General features: G+C 36.0%; 1 protein-coding gene across 2 annotated transcripts; it reads left to right on the top strand.

The window, feature by feature from the left end:
• Positions 1–2,898: 2,898 nt before the first annotated feature.
• Positions 2,899–19,992, top strand: LOC107552473 (uncharacterized). 2 transcript variants are annotated; one of them, XM_016234362.1, is made up of 10 exons: positions 2,899–2,970; positions 3,249–3,452; positions 3,620–3,748; positions 4,091–4,129; positions 4,528–4,607; positions 4,717–4,810; positions 4,886–4,963; positions 10,398–10,592; positions 10,680–10,766; positions 19,818–19,992. In XM_016234362.1, the coding sequence occupies exons 1-9, from the start codon at positions 2,940–2,942 to the stop codon at positions 10,736–10,738; spliced, it is 909 nt and encodes a 302-aa protein (XP_016089848.1). In that variant the 5' UTR covers positions 2,899–2,939; the 3' UTR covers positions 10,739–10,766; positions 19,818–19,992. The 2 variants fall into 2 exon arrangements, with proteins under 2 accessions (XP_016089848.1, XP_016089858.1); XM_016234372.1 differs by lacking the exon at positions 10,680–10,766.
• Positions 19,993–25,738: the final 5,746 nt, after the last annotated feature.

Raw genomic sequence — 25,738 nt, 5'->3', positions numbered from 1 at the left:
TTTGGTCCCCACAACGGAGACAACACACTCATTTATTACCAAATCTGACACTTGTTGTATATTCATTACAACACTCCCCAAATAGCACTGTTATTTCTTCCATTAAACTCCATACAGTGTCAGAGTCAGTGCGATTTTTTAAAATCTTTTTTAAATGTATTTAAATGTTTCTGAGAAGTCAAAATTATGTCTTTACTGTCACTTTTGATAAACTGAATGCATTTAATGTTTAACACACACACACACACACACACACACACACACACACACACGCACACAAACACACACACACATTTAAAAAAATGAATACATACTTTTGAAACTCTAATTTACAATCATTCTAGTGAAATGATACATACAAACTACAAGCATTTCATTTGTAATTAAGATCATTTTATGCCACAATATACAATATTTAGAAAATAAATAAATATTAAAATATATAATTTTACATAAAAACAAGGAAAATATATAGTAAAAGTACATATAATGTTTTTTTAAGAAATGTGTGTATATTTTAATATAAAGGTGTTTGATAAGAGATAATATCTACATCACAACACCACTTATTATTACAACAATTATTAATTAATTGTGTTACTAAAGGGAATTCTTGTAACACACTTCTGCTTTCTCATACCTACAGTGCCACCTTGTGTCTGTATGTGGTTTTACAGCTGGATTTACTATCAGCCAGGTAAGTGCCAGTAACTGAACCTGCATCTAATGAGTATCCTGCTGCTGCAGAAATACTGTCACTGTCTTTGTCTTTCAGTGATATTTCTAAAGGTCATTGTTCCACATTTCATTCATTTGTTCAGCATTTTGTGAAATTATGAAATATTTTAAACTATTCCCCAGAAAAGGAAAAGTATCATAGTGAAATGTAAGTGCTGTTACCCTATACACTCTCAGAAATAAAGGTACAAAAGCAGTCTATGGGGCAGTACCTATTCAAAAGGTACTAATATACCCCCACTAATATGTCATTCCACTCATTTTCTAGGGTTCAGGTCAGGGGACAGTGATGGCCATGGTGAAACCTTCATTTTGTGCTCACTGACCCATTTTTGTGTTGATTCTGATGTTTGTTTTTGGATCATTGTCCTGATAGAAGATCCAACCTTGGTTCATTATGCAAATCCATGATGCCATGTACCTGAACATGTATCCGGGGCCTCCGGCAGAAAAATAGGCCCACAACATTAACGATCCAGCAGTATATTTAACCGTGGGCATGGGGTCCTTTTTTTAATCCCTGTGTATCCCTTTAAACCCATTTAGTGAATGCCAAAAAGCTCTTTTTTTATTCAGCTATTTTCTTACAGCCACCTTCTATTTTGTGAAGCTCAACAATCTTCTGTTGCACATCACAACTATGTTCTTTGGTTTTACTTATTTTGATGTACGGTTAAGGGAATTTGGCCTTCGTGTTACCTCATATCTATACTTTTGTGAAAGAGGAAATCATGACTGGACAACTTCATATTTGTAGTCACCCTGGTGTGCTAAAAATGTAAATATGAATCGAATTATACTTTGTAGATTTTTTTATATATAAGAATTTGTAGGGGTGCTAATTATCATGGCCAATGAATGAATGGAAGATCAAAAGTATAAACAGTGCAGAATTATTTCCCCAGCCTTCTTTGCTCATATTTACCAAGGGGGCTAATAATTCTGTATCATTTGTGTACTATTATGTATGTTTGAGCTACCAATATTCACCCTTAAAGGGTTAAATAAGGCACAAAGTGTACATTTTAAAAAAAGCTACACTGTAAAAAAAATGTTTGTAGTTTTACACAATAATTTTGGCAGCTGTGGTTGCCAGAATAATTTTGTAAAAAATACAGAAAAACTGTAAACACATTTACGGCCAAAAACTTTTACAGTATAAAACTGTAATTTACAAACAAGAAAATTTGAATGTAAACCAGTAAATTTAACAATGCACACTGCTATTAAAATCTGTTTTGTACCTTTAACATACTGACAACCACCATAATAACGGAGGTGGTAAAAGAGAAAGCCACATGAAGAATCAAAGCTCATCACAAGCAGCTTCGCCACAAGCAGAAGTATATACTAATATATAGAAGGTGCACAGAGTCATTCATGCAAACACAAAACACCATCATGGTAACACACATGATACTTAAATAATGCATTAAACGTTCATTAAACAACAGAAGATGCAACATAAAGCCCAAATATACATAACTAATAACAAAAACTTTAAAAAAACATGATTATTTAAACAAAATACTTTCAAATGTGGAGTGTCATGCAGGGAATTCTGGGAATATCAGTTTACAGTTTTTGACTGTAAATTATACATTGATCTGTTATTTTTACTTCTAAAAACTGTAAAATTAACAGCATTTTACTGTAAAATTACATGAAATGTCTGGTTAGATATTTTACTGTTTTTCCCTGTATATAGTACGGGAACTTACTGTTAACCTATGAACAGTTTTTTTCCGTAGCGTTTTTACAAAATCAAAATTAAAACAGTTAAAATTACACTTATTTTTTACAGTGTACCATCCCAGTGACAGCTTCGTTCCCTTTTTTCTGAGAATGTATGAAAAACTACTCTTATAAACGTATAACTTATAAAGCAAAATTAATTGTGATTGTAAATGTAATCACTTAACCAAAATGCACCACATATGTTCCTATACATCTGTATTTCCCTTTTTTCCTTTGATGCAAACAAAAAGCGTACACAACCGGTTTATTTTAATTCGTTGTATTATGCAAATGCTGTAAACGGGGATTTACAAAAGTGCACGAGTTCCTTATGTGCCTTTTTTGGGTAACTAACTGCTGCATCCTGTGGTGGTCATAGAAGTGGAAGTTGTGCGGTTATAAACTGAGCACTCGCTGTCCTTAGGAAGGAACACACATTTGACTAGAGCGTATCTTCTCTAAAGATGTGCTGCGCATCAATTCATCTCCTCATTGGTATGTTTAAAGATTTATTTTTATTGTTGTTGTTGTTTAAAATTTGCATAACTGCAGAGCACAATTAAAACAACAACAAAGAGCGGAATTAAGATTTAAATCAGTCTTCAAACTAATTGTCTATGTTCCACTGTACATTTGTTGAGGAAAATGCTTTCCATTGATCATTCAGCCGTTTTTGTAGATGTAGTTATAATTTACAGATGTAGTAATTTGTAGATTGTAATAACAACATGTTCCTCACGACCTGACCTGACCTTTATTCTTGTACAATTCAGCTGCCTTACTTGTCTTTGCTGTTGAAAATGAGGCCACAACCATGATAACCAGCATAGAAAATACCACAGCTCCAGATTCAGTGTTTATTCACAACACCACCCAATTCAAAGAAATGGACTTTCTAGACAACTTTACCACTCCAAGCTTCACTGTCACCCTGCCAAACACGACGGTTGTGAATATCACATCAGATGGAGAATCAGGTAGCTTTTTCATTTTGCTTGATCATTTGTTATTCAAGCATCCACACACTTTATGCAGCAAAATGGTACAATTGGTAGGAAAACCGTAAGCCAGTTTATATGCTATGCTGCTTGTTCCAATCAAAGAACGTTACATCTGGTGATTTATTTTCCTTTTTGGCCAACAGAATCACCTACTCCACCGCCCTCAGAACATCCGCAGACCAACATTTACACCACAGACGATTCTCTGAAGACCGTTTCACAATCAAGCACAAATAATATGATCAAAAGCACAACTACTAGCAAAGAAACCAGTAAGAGAAACAATACTGTGCAAGCATAATGATCACTGATTGTGCCTTTCATCATAAAAATGAACACATTTGATTTTGCACAAAAGAGCAATAAGAGAATTGTTTTAACTTTTAACTTTAATCATAAAGACTGAGTCATTCTCACACAGGAAGGAAGTGTGTACCTTCAGTAGCACACTCTTAAAACTGTCACCAGATGCCAAAATAAATTATTTCTATTAACCACCTAAAAATCACTTTATGAAAAAAGTAAATTAGAGCATAATTTTGCTATTCACCTAAAATGTAATTATTTTCTTTGTGCAATGCATTTATGTCTATGCATAATAATTTTTTTCACAGTAACTCAAGCAACGCAACCTATCCAAAACCCCTGGCCAAGTGAGTGATTTTTTCCTTATTGTCAGTGTTTATTCATGTTTTTTTTATTTCAGTTTTCCTATTTATTTTGAATTGACAGATAAAAACATGTGGTAACATTTTAGTATAGGGACCAATTCTCACTATTAACTAGTTGTTTATTAGCATGTCTATTATTAACCTTTTAGCTGTTTACTAGTACTTATAAAGCACATATTGTGCACAAACATATTATACATCCCTAATACCTAAACTTAACAACTACCTTACTAACTATTAATAAGCAGCAAATTAAGAGTTTTTTGAGGCAAAAGTCATAGTTAATGGTTTGTTAATAGTGAGAACTGGACCTTAAAATAAAGTGTGATCAAAGATGTATGTTCTTAATTATTCTTACTGTTTATTTTTACTCTCAACAGCTTATATAATTATCTTTATCATTGCTGTTCTGTGCCTCTCTGGGATAGTAGTTTATTGTTGCCTTAAAAAGAAATCCAGGGTAAGACATTTTTAATAAATTATTACTGATTGTGAATTTGATATTTTGTAATCATTACAATGGATATATAAACTACATACTAGATAATGATAATGTTTGTCTAATGCAGAAGTACTCTGTGGAATTACATCCCAAACAAGAAGATGCTCAGATCCCACTCAGCACAGTGGATGTAGAGGTGTTTGACACCACATCAGTCAAAGGTACCTGGCATTCTTAACTCATTCTTAATTCTTCTCTGCTTACACTAACCTTGTGTTCTACACTTGTTCCCAAAGATATGCAAACATTCACTCCTGTCGAGTCCACCAAGCCTGCGCCTGTGAAAGAATCTGAGAAGCCTGAGGAAGGGAAAGGTATGCGACAAGCAGCTGATTTCTTTCAAATACTCTACATTTACATTTAGTCATTTAGCAGACGCTTTTATCTAAAGCGACTTACAAATGAGGACAATGGAAGCAATCAAAATCAACAAAAGAGCAATGATATGCAAGTGCTATAACAAGTATCTGTTCGCTTAACGCAGTACATGTAGCAAGGTTTTTTTTTATTAATTATATAATAAATAAAAAGAAAACAGATAGAACAGAAAAAGAATAAGGCAAGCTAGTGTTAGAGGAGTTAAAAGTTAGTGTTAGTGTTAAATACTCTATGACAGTCACTTCATCTTGAGAAATGCATTATAGTCTAAGTTAATTTTAACAAATTTTCGTAAATGTATGAAGACATATAAAGAACTAAGGAGCACAAGAAGCAACCGTATGAAACAACTGTGTGTGTGTGTGTTTGTGAGAAAGCTGCCGTTTCTGAACCCAATACAAAAGTTAATATGGGTAGCTGTTATTAAAAATGGATAAATAAAATAAAATAAAATAAAATAAATACTATCTTTCAAAAGTTTGGGGTCAGTTATATTTCTAAAGAAAATAATATACCGGCCCTAAACTTTGAAACAGTTCTAAAAGTTCCTAAACCACTGTATTAAACTCTACTGTACTATAAGTGTAATACGTTTTCGACTAGAGCAAAAATTATTTGTCTATGATCCAAAAGTCTCTTTAGAACCCTGCTGTTGAACTAGTTGCAATAACAGAGAGCTCCACTGGGTGGACTTCTAAGACAAGAGTATGTAGCTGCCAGTCTCTCAGTAAAGAATCCTACATTTTACAACAATGATAAAACAGTGCTAACAAAAAATATTTTAAAAAATATTTAAAAAAATCAGTGGTATTCTCAAATTTAGGGCTGATCCAGTTTCTTCAGTAAACTCGGTTTATGGAAACTCCAAGATTCAAGAAGTGCAATATCCAAGAATTTTCAACTTCAGCTTCGATACTGACAATACTGGAAAAAAAAGATGTTTACTTCTGAACAAAGCATTTACCTTGTGCTGATATTCTTGCTGTCTACCACAAACCATTATCTGAACTGAGCCTGCATGAACATGCTTCAATGTTTCAATGCCTACAGCATTTAGGAAATAGCCACTTTTGACCAGAGGCATCTGGTCTTTGTGTTTGATCCTTTCCATCTGGAAGACCCATAACAGAAATAAAGATGCCTTTGGCTGTCTGGGTTTGCAGATAGAGGTTTCTTTATTTATTTTTAAGAAACACTGCTCAGAGTTGTGAACTCATAGCGTTTTTTATTTATTTGGGATAATATCAACAATGCAAATGCTACGGAAAACTGAATAGTGAAAAACCCTCACAACTTTTGCAACAGAATATTACACTATTTGCCTAAAGTCTAGCAGTTTGAGGAACTTCAGAAGTTCCCTTATTAACAACATTGTCGTTTTTTAGCAGTGCAAAAAAATAGATTATTTATTCACACTCTCACCGACAGAATCAAACTGAGACTGTGATTTAAAAAAAATATTTTATCAACAAGAACATTCACTTGATATTGCATGAATTTCTCAAAAGTGCTTCTGACCTTTATTAATGTCACTTTCATATTTCTTGGTCATAGGATAGGAATACATTGGGTGACTGCAGTTCACTGGAAATAGTGACAGCTTACATTTTTCACCCTCACAACTTTTGCAACAGAATATTACACTATTTGCCTAAAGTCTAGCAGTTTGAGGAACTTCAGAAGTTCCCTTATTAACAACATTGTCGTTTTTTAGCAGTGCAAAAAAATAGATTATTTATTCACACTCTCACCGACAGAATCAAACTGAGACTGTGATTTAAAAAAAATATTTTATCAACAAGAACATTCACTTGATATTGCATGAATTTCTCAAAAGTGCTTCTGACCTTTATTAATGTCACTTTCATATTTCTTGGTCATAGGATAGGAATACATTGAATAATGCTCTTTTTATAATTTAATAATAATAATAATTTCTTCATCCTCATGTCATCTCAAGCATGATTTCTTCGGGCACACTTTATTCTAAGGTCCATTTCTCGCCATTAATAAACCATTAACTACAAAGTTATCTCAATAAACGTCTCTAGGTTACGTATGTAACCATGGTTCCCCGAGGGAACGAGACGTTGCATCGAAGTCGCCCCTGCGCGACCGAGTAGAGAGACGTCACGAGCGGGGTGACGTAAGCACCAGAAAGTATAAAAGCACATCCGGCAGAGCGCAAACCAGCTTCGATGAAGTAGCGCCTGGAGGAATGCAGGGAGTATGGCAAAGAGACGCAGCGTCTCGTTCCCTCGGGGAACCATGGTTACATACGTAACCTAGAGACGTTCCCCTTCAGGAACTCGAGCTGCGTCGAAGTCGCTTTGGGAACGAGAATACCCACTGCGCCATATTACCAAGTCCCTGCCTGTGTGTGTATCTTGCGAGCACATCACGAAGAGAGAACTTGGGAACCTGGGGTAGATGCCAGGTCTAGGTTGTAAAAACGGACAAAAGTGTGCGGAGAGGACCAGCCCGCCGCAGCACAAATGTCCTGCAAGGCCACACCCAAGTTGAAAGCCTTGGAGGCCACCATACTCCTGGTCGAGTGCGCTCTGACCCTCATAGGTGACAGGAGGCCAGAGGACTCGTAGGCTAGTAAGATGGCCTCGACCACCCACCTACTCATGGTCTGCTTGGTCGCCGGAAATCCTTTCTTTGGCGGACCAAAACAAACAAATAGCTGATCTGCTTTATGCCACGGGGCAGCTCTGTGTGCGTAAGCGTCCAGTGTTTGAACTGGACAGAGCAGATTAAGCCTTTCTTGGCCTACTTCCTGAAATGGAGGAGGACAGAATGCCTGAAGTACTATGGTACCCTCGCCAGAACTCCCGGGAGCAGAGCGATCGGGGGAAAAGCGTACAGACGAATCCTCGGCCACGTCTGCACCATGGCATTCAAATTCCCTCCAAATGAGCTCCACCACCTCGGGGTGGAGCCTCCATCCCCCGGGCCTCAGCCCCTGTCTCGACAGGATATCTGCCCCCTGATTTAGATACCCAGGGATGTAAACTGCTCTTAGAGAGAGGAGCTTCCCCTGAGCCCACAGAAGGATCTGGCGCACCAGCTTGTACAAGGGGCGCGAACGCAGACCCCCCTGCCGATTGATGTAGGAGACCACCGATGTGTTATCTGCGAACAAGCACATGATGCCCCCTTAGGTCTGGAAGAAAGTGTGTCAGAGCTCGAAACACGGCCAGCATTTCCAGGCAGTTGATGTGCCAAAAGAGATGATGGCCTTCCCACAGACCCTGGGCAGAGCGGCCACTCATGACCGCTCCCCAGCCCGTGAGAAAGGCATCCGTCATTAGCGTTACGCGACGACAAGAAGCCCATAACATCGGGCCTTGAACCAGGAACCAACGTTTCTTCGGTGCCCTGAAGCGGATGACCGGCAGGGAACGACCGACCTGACTGCTGTAGGACCCTCACTTGAGGGGGCGAGCTCTCCCATGCCGTACCGTTGCCGGGCGGCAGCTGGGAATTTCGCTCGTCGGGACACTGAGAGAGAACACTGAGAGAGAGCTGCGGATCTAGCGGGTGAGGACCGAGAAAAGAATGAGCCCGTCTCGGATCCCTCCGCTAAATCCACCCGCGATCCCCATGCCAGCTGCCAGCGGGATCGCGAGCCTGGCCGCTCTCATCAAACACGACCAGGCGAGAGCGGAGCGAGAGCAGCTCGCAGTCATGACAATCAGCTCCTCGAAAGCTGACTGTGCATGCTCCGCTCCCAAACAAACGACACACAAATCATGTGTATCCCCCGCCGCCAGATATCGTGGGCAGGGAGGAACACAACGTTTGTAATGCCGTTCACTCGCCATAGACATTTTCATGATTGTTTTTTATATATGCGGACATACAACAGTAAATAGACAAACACATACACAGAGCGCTACTGAAGAGCAGAAGCTGGTTTGCGCTCTGCCGGATGCACTTTTATACTTTCTGGTGCTTACGTCACCCTGCTCGTGACGTCTCGCTACTCCATTGGACTGATTTGACGTGCTTCAGAACGCGGTCACGCAGGGGCGTTCCCAAAGCGACTTCGACGCAGCTCGAGTTCCTGAAGGGGAACTCCCAGTTTGCTTCTTATTAATGGTTAGTAAGGTAGTTGTTAAGTTTAGATATTGGGTAGGATTAGGGATGTAGAATATGGTCATGCAGAATATGTGCTTTATAAGTACTAATAAACAACCAATATGTTATTAATAGCTATTGATCCCTATACTAAAGTGTTACCATTTCTTCTGCTACAGAACACAAAAGATGATTTATTTATGTATTTTGCCCATACAATGAACAGGTCCCTATATTAATAAATCTAATTGACTCATTTGAGGCCAGTTACAGCATCAAATGTACTTGTGTTTATGGATTAGGCTGTGAACACCTTGTTAAATGTTAGACAAGATGACAAAGTAAAAGTAACAAACGTGACTAACAAAAGGGAATAGTGGGGTTGTTTGCCTACAGCAAGTGGTGCAATGGCTTAACTGCACAGAATTACTTCCTATGATCTTAGTTTCTCTTCATGCTCCCTATAATCACACAGGATGGCTCTTTTTCCCACCAAAATCTGCTGCTTGTCATTGACAAGCTCCGCAGATTCCTCTTTAGGAACTAATGGGTCTCAATCAGTTTCCTGGCTTCAGCGGCTTTACTTACGGCAATCGCTTCCAGGTCTAAATCAACCACATGGTGGGAGAGAGTGAGTAACAATGAGAGAGGGAAAGAAAATGACCATGGAGGAAAAAATAAAACAGAAGTGTGCATTGCAATGACATAGCGGCTAATGGTTTTACGATGCCTCTTTATCCTGTAAGTGCTGACTTTCCCATCACAAGACATCACAAGACACATTCGGTTTCTCCCACTGCTCATTTTTAAGATTTACTACACTGAAAATAATAGGAAGCATGAGATATCATCAGGTTTGAGACCACTGAGGCTAGACACCCAGGTGTTTTGTGTGCAATTGTGTTTTTAAGAGTAGTTAGACTTGTCAGGGAAAAGTTTAAATATTTGAAGAGTGTTTAATTCAGAGTAAATTTGTTTGTCGATTAACAGTAGCTATTATACAGTGAATTTTGGTTTTCATTTAGTTTGATGAACTTTTGTTTTGGTGTTGGTGCCATTTTAATTTTGTTGTAAACAGAAATATGAACTTTTTTTGCTTTTTATCTGAACTGAACTTCATGCTCTTGTATGTGTGACTATATTCTTTACAATTATAGAATATTTTTATTGTCTTTTATATAATGTAAAAATTACGTTCTATGATTTTTACTATGTTACACTTCTTAGTGTGATCCATTATAATAACCACAGCCAAAAACAAATTCTTAAACTTATTCCCTACAGAATCAGCTGATGTTAAACAAGAAAACCAACAGAATTTATCCAGCACTCAGGCCACAGAGAACCCAAAGGATAAAATAGAGGGGCTGACTGTAGTGGATCTGACTGATGGAGAACGGACAATCTCCACTAAAACCTCAATGGAATCCCTAGATGATGTTCTCAATGAAAACAACAGCAACAATACAAGAGTTGAAGGTTAGTGAGACTGAGAGAACATAGTTAGACTTTAATACTATCTCTCTCTATTCTCTCTCTATTCACCATTTCTTCTTTTTGTTTCAGTCAAGGGCAATGGGTATGATTTCACTGAAATCTCTATTGACGCTTTACTTCTAAAATAGATCAGGTTCTTCCCAGCATTTTACAATGGTAAGTGTTTTCCAGCAGTCCATGCAGATACATTCTGTACATACTGTGCTGTGCTCCATTAGAGATGTACTCAAGCAAAGGGGGGAAAAAGAGTATATTTTTGATGATTATTGTAACTAAAAGCAACACTATAGGGCATACATCACACATTCATATCATGATTCACATTGGTCAGTCCAAGTAAATTTAAATTTTTACTCATGCGGATATGTGGTAGAGAGCATTCCATCTCTCATCACGTCATATCCACAGATGCCGCTCCAGGTCTCATGTCATCAGACACTTGAGAGATATACCACAGCTTTAATTCTCTCTGTCAGGGTGTTTTCTGCACACCTGTGCCCCAGCAGGTTAAAGCTTTATTTCTGTTTGCAGCTCCCAGTGAAATTGGTTTGTCTGTTAACAGCTGATGAGAGACCTTCATCAGCATTTCAGTACTTGATGCCCCACGGTATGGACAATGGAATGCTCCAGGGAACGTATATTACAGGAGTCATTCCACACGTATATAGTGTGCTTCCAGAAATAAATAAAAATAAAATAAATAGGCTACATACTACGACATTTTGAAAATGGTCTACCTTTTTTAATGCAATATGTAATAAAAAAAATTATATTTGTCTAAAAATACCATTTTCTCAAACTTTTTAAGACCCACATGTATAGGTTATTATTACAGACATAGCACATCTTACATAATGGTCACACTTTATTTTAAGGTCCAATTCTCACTATTAACAAACCATTAACTATTACTTTTGCCTCAATAAACTCTTAATTTACTACTTATTAATAGTTAGTAAGGATTAGGGATGTAGAATATGGTCATGCAGAATATGTTCTTTATAAGTACTAGTAAACAGCCAATATGTTACTAATAGGCATGCTAATAAGCAACTAGTTAATAGTGAGAATTGGTTCCTATACTAAAATGTTACCAAAATACTTATACTAATACTACACACAGACAAACTATAATTAGCATAAACTAAGGAAAAGTCCACTCATTCAAAAAACAGAGACAGTTAAAGAATCAAAGGGAGGAAACAGAGAGAAAACCTCTCATTCATTCCAGCTGGTTTGGAACTGAAGGACGGGTTGGAGACATGAACTTGAAAGAGGTCATGTTCTCCCACCCTCATAGATAACAACTAATGACCATGACTGCTCATAAAGCAGTATAATTAGCTAGAGCCCCAGGGACTATTATATAGGGTATTATTTTCCAATAAGGGTATGCTTTCATGTGCTCTGCAGTCATTGTCAGGGGCTCCGTTTCCAGGTTTTGGGAGTTGATAGGGCTCTCATAAATGCTTCAGTTGCACCTATACACATTCACTTTAAGGTGCTAAGTCTACTCAACAGAGAGAAACAAAAACTAGACAGTAGTATTTTATCAGACAAACAGCAGTTGGTCTCTATACATGGATTTACAAGTTTATAGACAGGACACATAGTCTACAGAAGTTTAGTAATGGCGTTTACATTGTTGGCCAATGGTGCTCTGTCTGCTCTAACAGCACTAATGCAATACTTTCATTTTTAATGACTAAATATTGAAATGACAAATGGTTAGTATCTGTCCATGACATTAATTAATTCCATATTAAAACAACAACAAAAAAGATCTGAAACGCTGAAACCTTGAATCTTTAAAAGTTTTTTAGGAGTGGCCTGCCCAATACCGTCTAATGACAAAGAAGCCAAGTCAATGCTAGATTTGCAATAAGAATCTGACACTCGCCCAGGCCTGAACAGTATTACACACTGTGCTTTGGTGTGGAACTAATATGTGTTTGCACATGAACACACGCAGTTATTGACTACTAGCGCTTTGATGTGGTTATTGTCTCACCTGGCCAGGTGTAACTTCGGATGAGTGGGAAAGAGAGAAACTCAGAGCTGTCCCAGGTGGTGCCTTCTGGTTTAAGTTGAAACCTGCTAACTTCAGTGTAAGCTTTTCCTATAAGTAATGTGTAACTTTACTTAGCAATTGCAACATAAACATTTCACCATATCAGAAAGAATCAATGAGGTAATTGTTTTAGGCGGAAGAAGCATACAGCAGTAGGTCACTGGTAAAGTTTAGTTATCTTTGATGGTGGTAACAGTTATTTGTTATGTTTCAATGGTTCCATTGGTACATTATGGGTTTATTTATAAGATTAACCACACGTCGACGCAATAGGATGTTAGTGTTTGTATGTACACAAACACTGATGACTGTATTTGGTGGCAAGAGAAAAAGTGTTGCAAAGTGAATGTGGCAAATAATGTTCTTAAAGACTTCCTCTTCGCACTTCAAACAGTTTATAAGGAATAGTTCACCCTATTTACTCACCCTTGTACCAATTTTCTTTGTCATTAGACGGTATTGGGCAGGCCACTCCTAAAAACTTTTAAAGATTCAAGGTTTCAGCATTTCAGCATGTGAAATGCAAATAGTTATTCACTTTCAAATCAAACCATTTATTAAGCCCAAATCAAAATGGTGATCCATCAGTAACATCATACCCCATTGGTTCTTGTGCCATGATGGCAAGTCATATGACACACAAGAACCAATGAGGATTGACAATACTTTTAAAATATCTTCTTTTGTGTTCTTCAGGAGAAATTAACCTCACATGAGGGTGAGTAAAAGATAACAGACTTCTTTTTCGGGTGACCTATTATTTTAAATGTGTGCAAAACCTGTTTCTATAGAAACTGCTGCATCTTGCTATAAAAGACACTCAATGACATGTGCCATAAACATTAAAGTGCTGAACAGTCAAGGCCAATAAGCAATAAGACTTAGAGAATTTGGGTTTAGGTTGTTGGGAGTGTGCGTTCATATATTTAGCTACTTTATCCCCTCTCATATTTCTAAAGCTTCTCCGATTCACTCTCAGTGAGAAGTCATGAAAGGATTTTTTTTGTTGAGACCACACCCATGTAGGTCTATCCCACCACAGTGACCCAGCAAGCCTTCGTTTGATTCACGTGGTGAACATCTATCAATGTCCCTATAGATCTCCCTGCAAATCCTCACACCTTCCTTGATTGCAGCTATTTTTACAGAACGGGATAAAAGATATGTAATAGGCCCCTGACTCGAGCCAATGACTATTCTTCAACAGTTGTGAGGCAGAAAACTTGTAGCTCATTCTCACCCACCTGTTCAAAGACCATGCAACCTTTTTTTTTTTTTAAATCAATTACATTGATATTGTTTTTCTCTCTTTCATTTGATTGACGGCTGTTTGCAAACCTAACAAAAATGTAAGCAAAAAAGAAAAAAGCATAATGTTTTCCCTTACTGCGTTGTTGTCATACAGTGGCTGTCAGACTCAAAGTTCATCTATATTTTGTCCTTCTCCAGCTGTCCTTTAGCTTAGGCTTTTTTTATCCATCCTGTGCTACTCATACTTTTAATGATGGCCACTTTCAGTGAGGATATATTTTCTTGGGTGACTTTACAAGCAGTGAAGTCATTTAAGTGGGGTGATAATTAGTTCATGGCAAACATTCTGGATATTTCAAACTTCCTGTGAGTTTCTTGTAACTTCTGTGTGTAACTTTATACGTTTTCTTTCATTCTTGGATTTAATTTTATTTTTTATATAGTAGTAGTTTACGTTGCTACTACTAGTTTTGTGGAAAAAACCCTGAAACTAACAGGTGAACAATTTATACTGCTATTTGTTTGTTGGTTTTTCTAATGTATATTTACAAAGAAAAAAGTCAATTTCCTTTCTGGAAGTCTAGACTGCCTCATTGTGTGTTCACACTGGTGAAAACATTGTTTGGGTTTACAAGGTAGGAAGGATATCTTTTCTAACATGAACAAGGCTGCAATTCTTTAACACACTGTATGCAATAAAAAACACCACCCAGCTGCTCTGAACAACCGACACAAGTTTGACCACCACTAAAGTCTGGTCTTGTTTGTCTAGACAAACAGAAGTGCCCAGAAAGGAATATTTCACAGCATCTGAGTTCCATATGTGGACTCTTAATATTCCTAAAGTAAAATGATCAGTGTGATTGTTGGTCCATGTATTCTTAACTGCCATCATCAAGACAATTAGCACACATCTTGTTTTCTATCAGTTGCATTCGAGAATCAACTTCCGAGAAGTTAACTGAACACATTTGCATGCACACCAATATGCTGATAACTATATAAATCAGCTTATTGAAATAACCTATTTGACATTTGACAATAACTCGGCAATGCAAGAAACCTGTTTCTCCTTTCATGTTTGAATAAGTACCACTTCTCCTTCTGTTCAAGATGAGAACGCATTTTTATAATTTCAGAGTTTACATAATGTGTCTCTGTCTCTTCAGATAAGCTGCAGCCACAAGCTGTACATATATATATATATATATATATATATATATATATATATACCTTTTTACACTACTGAAATGTATACAGACATAATAAGTGTGCAAGCATTTAATGGATGCCTGTTCACACAAGTTTTCTTTATTTGCTTGACATGTGGTTCGTCTTTTTGGTGGGAACTTAATGAACGGACAAAGGTCAAGCAATTCTAATTAGAGAGCAGACTGTCAATGAGCTCATGGTCAATTTTTCAGACACAACATTCCAGTAGTTTCACTGAAGTCGATACGGACTGCAGTGTTCCACAATTCAAAACAGTACAATGACAGAAACAGTGATAGGGCTGCAAAATTAATTGAAATAAAATTGAAATCGTGATATGACTTAGTGAGATTACCAACCTGCAAAGGCTGTGATTTACATAAATAAATAAATATTTGTGCTGCATGAAATGAGTATTATAATTAGTCACATAAATGTTATTATTCTATTTTTTTCAGAAATACTTTATTTAAAAAAAATTTTTTTTTTACAGTGAAATGGTATGGTGATGGTACAGTAATATTTCCCCTTAACTGTCACCCCCCATTTTTTTAAATAGGCATGCAGGTGCACTATCCAAACTTAAATTGTTGTAATTTATGAACACTTTGGAATACAGACATAAGGTTGGTCTTTTTAAAGAAGAAAATCAGCAGATTATCGCAAAAGTGGATTTTTGTCAAATAATTTAAGTATCAAAAAGTTATAGTAGTTTAAATGTACTGTAAAGAAAATGCACTATATGAATTTTTATTTTATTTTATATATAATAAATATTTTACATATCAGGTTTTACTCTAAAATTGGTATAAAATTATAGCCTTATGTCTAAATAAGTTATGTTCCAAATTTGATATGAAAAAAATTGAGGTTCCTGTGAGATATTATTTAGGGCGTTATACCACAAACAGCCATCCAAACTCCATAGAATTTTTTTAATGCATTTTTCTGTCACAAATGTCTAGATTTCTCTGTCAATATTACTTCTATCTCAAAATATGGAATCCTGAGACTCAGACCTTTCCAATGATATGTTTTTTTGTCAAGATTATAAAAAGTTTTGATTCTAAAAGACCGTAATTCATTTTGTAATATGACACTTGACACTGCCCACTAATTATTCATCACAGGATGAATCTTGGGCTTCTAAGCTTTCAAATGATATATGATTTATGATGATTACTAAAAGATTTGATAGAGAAAAAAGACAACAACAAAAAAAGAGCGTCAAGTGTCCCACAGGTGGGACGGTGACAGTTAAGGGGTTAATTGTTAATATTTGAAAATAAAAATCATTTAAAAAATAATAATAAATGGTACCTTCAAAATATCTTATAGGCCTTTTTAATTAAAGTAATAGTTCACCCCAAAAATGAAAACTCTCTCTATCCACCTTTTTCCTGAATGTGGAAGTCTCATCCGCCTCATAACAGAAAGATTACATTTCCGGTATCTGGTGTTTCTAGTCAAATTAACGTACAACTTATGCCTTCACACTGTCACGTGTTTGTTTCTGTTTAGTTCCTGTCTGCCCTTATTTGGTTCTATTCCTGTTCTCATTTAGTTAATCATCATTCATTAGTTTCCACCTGTGTTCATTAATCATCTTATTAGTCGATCGTTTGGTTTACTATAAATAGCAATGCCTTTCCACTGCTTCTTTGTCTGTTCACCGTCATGTTTAGTTGGTTCTTAGATGCTTGTTATTTATGTCTCCTGGTCATTCTCTTGAGTTTAAATTGGAATTAAAGATTGTGTGCTGGGTTACTCCTGTGTCGTGCACTTGTCTCCTTAGAGCACTGTACCTGTGACACACATTTTTATACTTTGTTATATTAAAAAAAAATTCAGTTTAATAAATTCAGTTGACCTTTATACTCCCATTTTAACATGTATTTCTATGGAGACCAGAACATGAGAGCATCCAACCAGAAGGTGGGTAGTTTGAATCAAAAGATAATTTACTTTTGAACATATATTGGTTTGTGATATACAATAAAAAAAACTAATAAACAACAATTTTATTATAATCTGTGACATCTTGTCCTATTTAAAATAAATAAATAAACATAGCTGACCTTCCACACACACAGTTTCAGGCAAATGTTTGACTGATGGGTCTCTGAAAAGACAGAATTCACAGGAAGGGCATCCGATAGCACATTCTCTCTCTTCCAGCTTTCTATTCTAGTGTCCTAGAGCAGCGGCTTCACAGGCCTGGCTGTGATCAGGCCACTGCTGAAAGATAGATACCTTCACCTGCCCGTATCTGCCCTGGGCATCACAGCCACATTCCTTAGAGTGGGATTGACAGGACAGCCCTCCACCAACACAGACTCTTTTAACTGCTAGTAAAGGAAAGACTTCACAAGGCAGCTTTGGCATGCTGCAGTGAGGTGGGCTTGAAGTACAATCTTACATCATGTTAACTTTTTAACATTTATTTAAAGATCCTGTTATTCAGTCATTTGAAGAAGCATCCTTAGTTATTTATGCTCAGCTGAATCCGCTGTCAGGGAATAGTACGTAAGCCATTCCCGACTCAAAGTAAAAAGGTAATTTTTAAATAAAAGTTAAAGTTGCAGTTACAAGTAGAAATAACAAGAAATAAAGTAGCAATTATGCAAGACAAAGTTGCAATTGTAAAATATAAAAATCGCACTGATATAGAAAGTCACATTACGAAAAATAGTCTCAATTTACGATTGTTCATGTTACAAAATGTATTTGTAACTGGAGAAAAGGCTTTTGATTGATGTTCACTATCGGTTGATCTTGTTAGCCTGTCAGAAGAGATTTTATTTTTGCAGATAAAACTGAGTACTGAATCTCTAAGCGGTAGGTTTTGTGTAAGAGGTAACACTACTTTCACAAACCCATCCCTTCAGGATGTGCCCTTCTTGGATTATGGGATACACAAATCACAATTTTCACACCTGGAACCAGACATGAGGTTGTAAGAAAGACAGTTGAAGTGTAACCTCAGCCTCAGGTCTGGAATCCACTGGAAGCAGAAATGAGAACTAAATGATTTACTTTTATTGCAAACGTGGATTCCAAAGATAAAAATCCATGAAAATGTGGCTTTTGTGACCTTACAACTGAATTACAAATGATATGTGTATCTCAATTAAGAAACTGCAACAACTGCTTCACACTCTACACTTTAAAAAATGACAGTGAATTTAACGGTAAAAGACTAAAAATGCTACAGTAAAAACCTGTTAAATGGTTAACGGTAAATTCCACTACTATATAGGGTGAAAAACTGTATGATTTACAGTGAATAACCGTAAATTGACATTCCCAGAATTCCCCGTCTTACATTTCAAATTTGATGTTTTTTTGTTGAAATAACTATGTTTCTTCTTAGTTTTTTCTTATCAGTTTTGTGTATTAGGGTTGTGTGTGTTACACCTAATGTTGTTAAATGAATGTTTATTGCATTATTTCAGTTTCATGTGTGTTACCATGATGGTGTTTGGTGTTTGTGTGAATGACACTGTGCACCTTCTATATATGTTATTATTTAAAAGCTGCTTGTGATGGGCTTTGGTTCATCATGTGACTTTCTCATCACCACCTGCATTTGGTGGTTATCAGTGTAGTACAAAGGTACAAAACAGATTTCAGTACTTCAATAGTTTGGTATATTAACATTATATCAGTTAATGAAATTACGGTATTTAACTATAAATTTAAGTTAAAACCTATCATATTTTTTACGGTAAAATTCTGGCAACCACAGCTGCCGTTTTTTTACCATAAATTTTATGGATTTTTTTTTACAGTGTGCATGTCACATGTTACATTTAAAGTTTAGTTGAGTATCTTAAGCTTAAATCTAGAGTGGAAAGGGACAAAAAGGTATTGAGATGGAAATTTAAACTGGCTCTACAAGCCTGCCCTAACAACTGATATAATTAGAGGTTCCACTTCAGTTTAACAGATTGGAGCTCTTAGATTAGTCCTCTGGTTTTGTCTTGATAAATCCTTAAAGGAATGTCCAGTCTACCTGCTTTCCTCTCTCTATTTAAGGGGGGTTGGGAGATTGTTATCTCAGGCTCAGTTTACTATGTACCCCAGCTCAGCCTAACGAGTCTATTCTGATGTGTATGGTCCACTCGTGGATTTGTGTAAGCCTGCAAAGAAAGTATTTGTTAAATTGGATAGCAAGCAGCTTTCCTGCTGATAATTGAGTGGCCATTTGTAAATTTTAATACAGATGTCACTGCACGCCATTGTGTGAACAAGCCTACTGGTTAAACAAAACATGAAGCTGATCAGTTTTCAATGAATGTGAGCATGTCCATAAATGTCTCACACATTTGTTATGAAATATAAAAATTCTCTGCCTTTATATTAGTATATGCATTATATGCATTTACTGTATATCAGCATGTCATGCTTTTTCACAAATAACATAAATACATTTTAAGTGCTCTTCTTTTGTCAAACAGATGTTTTAGCTTGAGGTAAGTGGTCATGTCAAAGGCTAAATACATGTAGGAGGTTATTAGCTGGCTTTACAGCTCATGGGAAAAAAGTCAAGTGGATTTTAGCATTTTTTTGCATTTTGGAGCCTATTTTCCTTTTGTTCCAATGTTGTATGCTGATGCATAAATGTGAAAAATTACTATAATTAAAAACAATATCAACTCTCTGTTTTACAGATCTCTGAACCTGACTGATGGGTTATTTTAAACTGGAAGTAACAGCTGAAATAAATTGTAAACTATGTGAGTCACTGTTAGAACAACGTTGTTTGAATATACATACAGCACTAAGAAAAGTCTGTAAAAACAGGGCCCAGTATATTGTGTTAATGTAAAGAAATGTTCTGTATAAATTCTCACTAGTGTTTCACTCATATTTTAAAATGCATTGTGTTGTTTTATGGTTAAAGGAAATATGCATAAATTTAATGGAGTACAACTGAATGGAGAAACTTAATGGAGTTTCTGTTTTTCTGCAGATTTTTGTTCCTACGTTGTATTACAATTAGCATAATATGTTAGATTTTAATATTGTAACTATTTTAAACCTAATTTATGAAAATCGAATCTAACCTTAAAAGGATAATTTTGTAAATGTTCAACCAGCTTTGTATTGTTGTTGGCTGTATATGTAAATTAACAATGTGTACTTTTTCCATGTTATTGCACCCAGATATCACAATTTATTTTCCAAGCAAAAGGATGCTTGGAAAATAACAGAATGATGCAAAACATGTCACTTTGACAGCTCCAGGCTTTTTAATAAAACTACAGATTGATTATATGTTTCTTGTATTCCCGCCCATTGACAGAGCATATATATCAATATATACATTTGTTGAGTGTTGACGTTTATGGCAAAAGTGACATTTGTACATTTTTAATTAAAATGGATCTGTATGTAAAGGAAATTCTGTAAAGGAAATGCTATAGAGCTCACAGTTCCTCTGTTGTATGTACATTATATATATGTTTTAATGCCTATAACTGTTAACTGTCAAATGTATACATTCGCATAATACAACTTTGATCACTGTAATTTTTTTGGAATTCTAATTTTCTATTTTTTCTTTCTTTCTCTATGTAATGCTTTCATTGTTGTAAATGTCCATTGGACTTTATGGTTTGGGTTAAAGGCTAGTTTTATTAATTTGTATTAAGATGTGTCTTCTTAAACTGCTGTAAACTACACAGTCTAAAGAAAGATATAAGCCTACTGTTGGGTGCAACATGGGTTTATAATTAGTTGCTTCTGCCTTCTAATAACATATTGTCAATTAATACAATAAAAAATTGATCTTGATCATACATGTCATTTAATATTACTTGTAGTTTACATAAATCTCTTTCTTGAAAAACAGTCTTGGTTTTTAAATAAGCATGTACTGTAAGTTAAATACTTTATCTTCTATATCAAATTGTAGTTTATGATATCAAGGCATGTTCTGGCTGCCCATTTTACTTATTACTGCAGTTACAGTTCAACAGTAACCACAAAAGCAGTTTGTCAGGTGTATGTTCTGTCTGTAATAAAGCAAGTTTACTGTATTAGAACTGTATTAGAAACTGCTTTAAGTAACCAAGCAGATGCCAGCATAGATGGTTCCATAACAAGCCTGCAATAAAAGTTTTATTTCTGGTTTGAAGTAGTTAAGATTGCATTTATGAGTTGCCTCCTCCTACAAACTTTGATACCAGATTAGAGACCATCAGCTATTTCATGACAGTTGAAACAATTTCATACTCAACGATATTACAATAAATTATAATAAAATGTCTTACTCATCTAAAATGTGTTGTCTCTGACAAAGTGTCTTAATTTTACATTTTCTATTATGTACTAAACTTTTTATATTGCCTCCTGTTGCAAATGTCCAGGTGCACACTGAAACATCTCAAACCATGTGTGCTGTGTGATAAAAGACAGGAATTAGTTGTCACTTCAGAAAATCAAACACCTGAACATCAGTAGTCCTTGAACTGACATGTTTATAAAAAACAAGAGGAAGAGGAATGTGAGGAAGTAGTAGGTGATGTATAGTGAGGGCATCTATGCTGCCTTGCGGATAATACCTAGCATCTTAGAGAGACCGTCCCAGTATTTGAATCAAAATCATGAATAGAACATAAAAGAAAAAAACAGGAAGCCAAGAATGCTATTAAAATACAAGAAGTGTCATAGATTGTGCTGATATTATATTTTTAATATTAAATAAATAAGGAATAATTGACAATGGTTCTTTGCATTGTGGCCGCATTACCACCTCGGGTGTGTATTATTTTTATCTAATAATTCAACAGATCGGAGTCAATTATTCTGCTTATACTACAGTTACCACACCTCAAGACATTGTTCATATGTTGTATTTCAAGACATTTGTCAGGTTTTAAAATAACCATGTGTGTAGGGCTAATTTCTTACGCATCTCATCCCACACTTCCATTGCTAATTCCAAAATGTAATTTTAGACAAGGAGGTTTGAGCCGTTGATAGCAGACTAACACAGTTATTAATGCAGAGAGAGACTAGTAGCGAAACAGTAAGTTTATTTGCTTCAAAAACAGTGCTGTTATTACCTTGCTAGTGACAAATATAATGTAGCTTTTAAGTTGCTAGATTATTTTACTGCTAAAATCATCAAAGCAATGCTGACAACACATTTCTGTGCAAGCATGTGCCCATACTGTACATGTGCGCGCTTGTAAAGGAGAGAGAGCAGGAGAAAGAGAAAATGTGCTTTCAGTACATAATAAAATTAATTTTGAGTTATTATTTTTGTCCTATTGTTTACTATATTTATTTGCTTGGTCAGTGTCATTGTGGATTTTGGTTATTTTGCTGTTGTAGGTAACGGCCTTTTAAATAACTGAAATCATTTGGAAAAGTGATTATGAACTGTAATGAGGTCAGTGGTGTGTGATTGGGAGAAAGGGAGGAGACTGAGGAAAGGTATCGCAAGAATGCTGACGTGACAGCAGCGCAAGAGGAACGGTGCCACTGGGCAGGCCAGGCAAAAAGTCACCCCTCTCTCAGCTCACCCTGTGCTTGATCCAGAGGAGTAAATTATCCTAGGATCCTCTATTTATACAGTGTGTATATTTACAACGGTGGATGATTGGGATGCTGCAATGTGCGAAAGCAATGTGAAAACGTTGCCGTCCTTTCTGGGAAAGAGTTATTCTGAGGCAGAGAAAGTTTTGGCTGATGCTGGCAAAGCTGAATAGCATAACTACCATGACTTTGAGGGCTTGGTCCACTGAACCTGCCCTGAACTAACCCAAGAAAAGTTTGGATGAAACATCCATTTTTATTTCAGAAAGCTGTTCCTAACAGTATTATATCACTCTTCTCAGATGAACTGTCTATATAAAGTATTAATATAATAACACAAAGCACAGAACATCCTGCCATTCCCTCAGGAACCCAATTATAAAAGATGTCCTAAAGGCACTAAAGGTTGCCTGCTTTGCTTTAAAGTGACACAATTTATATGCAAGTGCTGATTGATTAGCATGTGGCTGTTGACATATTTGTTGACAATATTTTCACTTTATTGAGGGACATGTAGAGGCACCCTTCCTGTGCCCAACCATGAGTGTATTGACATAGTACATAGTAGCGTGTTGTCTGTTAGCATGCTTGACCTATACTATGGCGGAAAAGGTGAAAGGTTGAACGCTGGTAGCGGCGTTCGTCTGTAATCTATCTATCCTGAGACAGTGATGCATGGTCACAACTGCTGTGTACAGCTGGATACAGCCATATGTTAACACGGCTATAAGTCAGATTTAAGGCTGGGTGATGTTCAACTAAGATAACAATACTGGACCTGCGAATGGTACTGTCAATAATGACTAATGTGACTTTGTTTCTAAACAAATTATGTTTTTATGTAGTCTAGTGGCTATATGCATATGGTTCACGTTTTCTGTGTGGAGCTGTGGGGTTTCTAAACATTTTTTGGTAAATTGCTTTTCAGAAAGTGTTGTTTTATAGCCCTAGATCAGTAGGTTTTTTATTCTTTTTATGTCAGAAAACTGACTGGTAGGATCAGAACAACTGTACATACATTTAACTTAATCTGACAAAGTGTACATTTATAGCTAGTACTGTGCTGGCTGGCTTCCACCTATCAATCGGTACTACACTAACTGTCCACTTTAGGTGCTTGAATGTGCATTGGTTAGAAGTGCACCAAAAGTTATTTTAGCAAAGTAACAAAATAGAAACAGACTCATCAAGCACCTGTGGCATGCTGGGTATTCGGCGAATGCTAACAGGGGTTTTTCACAAGCGTTGCTAAGAGTGGCATAGTGTTGTCCCAAACACGTATCCGAATAAACAGAGTGCCCTTTATTTTGGTTCATGTTATTAAAGGCATCAAACAATTCATTAGTGGAATGCTAGTTCCACAATTTGCATTGTTAAATCCTGTGTATATTTACTCACCATGAATATTTATGACCTTTGCGTTCTCCAAGGGATTTCTGGTTCACAATGTGCTGAAAGGTTTGGATCACAGCAAATTGAAACTCATAAATTCAAGCTTTGGTAGTATTTTAGAAAACTTCTATCCATCTGAACCTAGTGAGGGTCACTGGGGCAGAGAAAAATCTAAATGCTAATTCTATTCATCTCAAGGCAAACAAGATGTTGAACTATCAGTTTTAGTAAACTCTAAACATGATATATGATCAAATAAGTAATTATTATTTATATAATTTATAATCTATCTATACACTTATAAATTACATTAACCTTGATTAATAAATGTAAAAAGTAGTGTTCATTGTTAGTTCATAATACATAATGCATTAACAAACAAACTGAATCTTATTATAAAGTGTTAACCAGTTAAATTATTTTGGAAACTGCGATGAACTGTATCTTGGGACATAATTAAACATCGAAACGTGCATATGTTCAGTAATATGATGCTTTAAGTAAATGACTCGTGTTGAGTTTACATGAATGGAGTTAATTAGTTGTAATGAACTAGGAAATGTCAGTTATCTGAGAAAATGATGACCGAAACAAAAATATTATTGGTCATTCAATCGGATATGTGAGGTGGTATCAATTCCCATATATCCGCTTTAAACACTGCTCCATAAATGGAAAGAGGGTATTTATATCTAGATGCGACCACAAGGTTTCCATACACAGTGTGTATTCTCAAGTATCTACTCTGATTCTCACTTCAGCTAGGTCATGCTAAGCTGAAGTCGCAACAAAAAACATGAACAAAATAAAGCAGTTAAGTATAAATAAACGAGGCTTATGGGTAAAATACATGAATAAATAAATAATCTTTAAAGAATGAAAGCTATTTCTCTTTTTTTGCAATTGATGCTGAGCACTTTTATTGGTGCCCATGATCATGTGTCACATTATGGGATAAACTCTATGTACTCCAGACAGCCATGGGGGATTTCCATCATCATCCGGTGGACGCATTTAAAATCCCATCCCCAGTGACTGCAATCACAAAAGATATATTTGGACTCTCTAGAAATACAATTATATGAGAGGATTTTTTAGGAAGGCAGCAGGACATCACGCCCATTAGGATCACTGTGATTCAAGCCATATGTCAAACTACACTTATGGTTGGCAAATAAAGTGTCATTAGGAAATGTGCCTACATATACCTTTCAACAGCTTAGCTCTGCTGATTATTTACATGGATGCTTGTGTAACTGGAAGAACTAAGGAAAATAAATTAGGAAGAAAAAACTTTTGTTGAGTTCAAGAGTTATTAAATATTTAGGGAGCAACCCTTGTTTTATTATTTTATTACAATAAAGGGGCCTCTGTCCACCTGTTTAACCAACTGGAATGAGTATTGTGTGACTTGACCTTTCAACTGCCCCATGAGGTGACCCCCCAAGTTACAAGCACGTGAGTAACTCAATAAACACATAATTTCATTCAAACACAGCATGAAATTATTGACTGAAAACAAAATCTGTAAAGTGTTAGAAAAAAAACAAAAGCACATCAATTAATAATAATTGATTTAAACATACACAAATATTTAAATCAGTTATGGAAACATATAACATAGTTTTTTGTTAACATTTTTCTTATACATTAA

The sequence above is a fragment of the Sinocyclocheilus grahami genome, unplaced genomic scaffold (assembly GCF_001515645.1).
Source record: "Sinocyclocheilus grahami isolate Dianchi unplaced genomic scaffold, SAMN03320097.WGS_v1.1 scaffold17.1, whole genome shotgun sequence".
NCBI classification, from domain to species: domain Eukaryota; kingdom Metazoa; phylum Chordata; class Actinopteri; order Cypriniformes; family Cyprinidae; genus Sinocyclocheilus; species Sinocyclocheilus grahami.
Note: the sequence above shows the minus strand (reverse complement) of the source record. Positions and strands in the feature narration are given on the sequence as shown.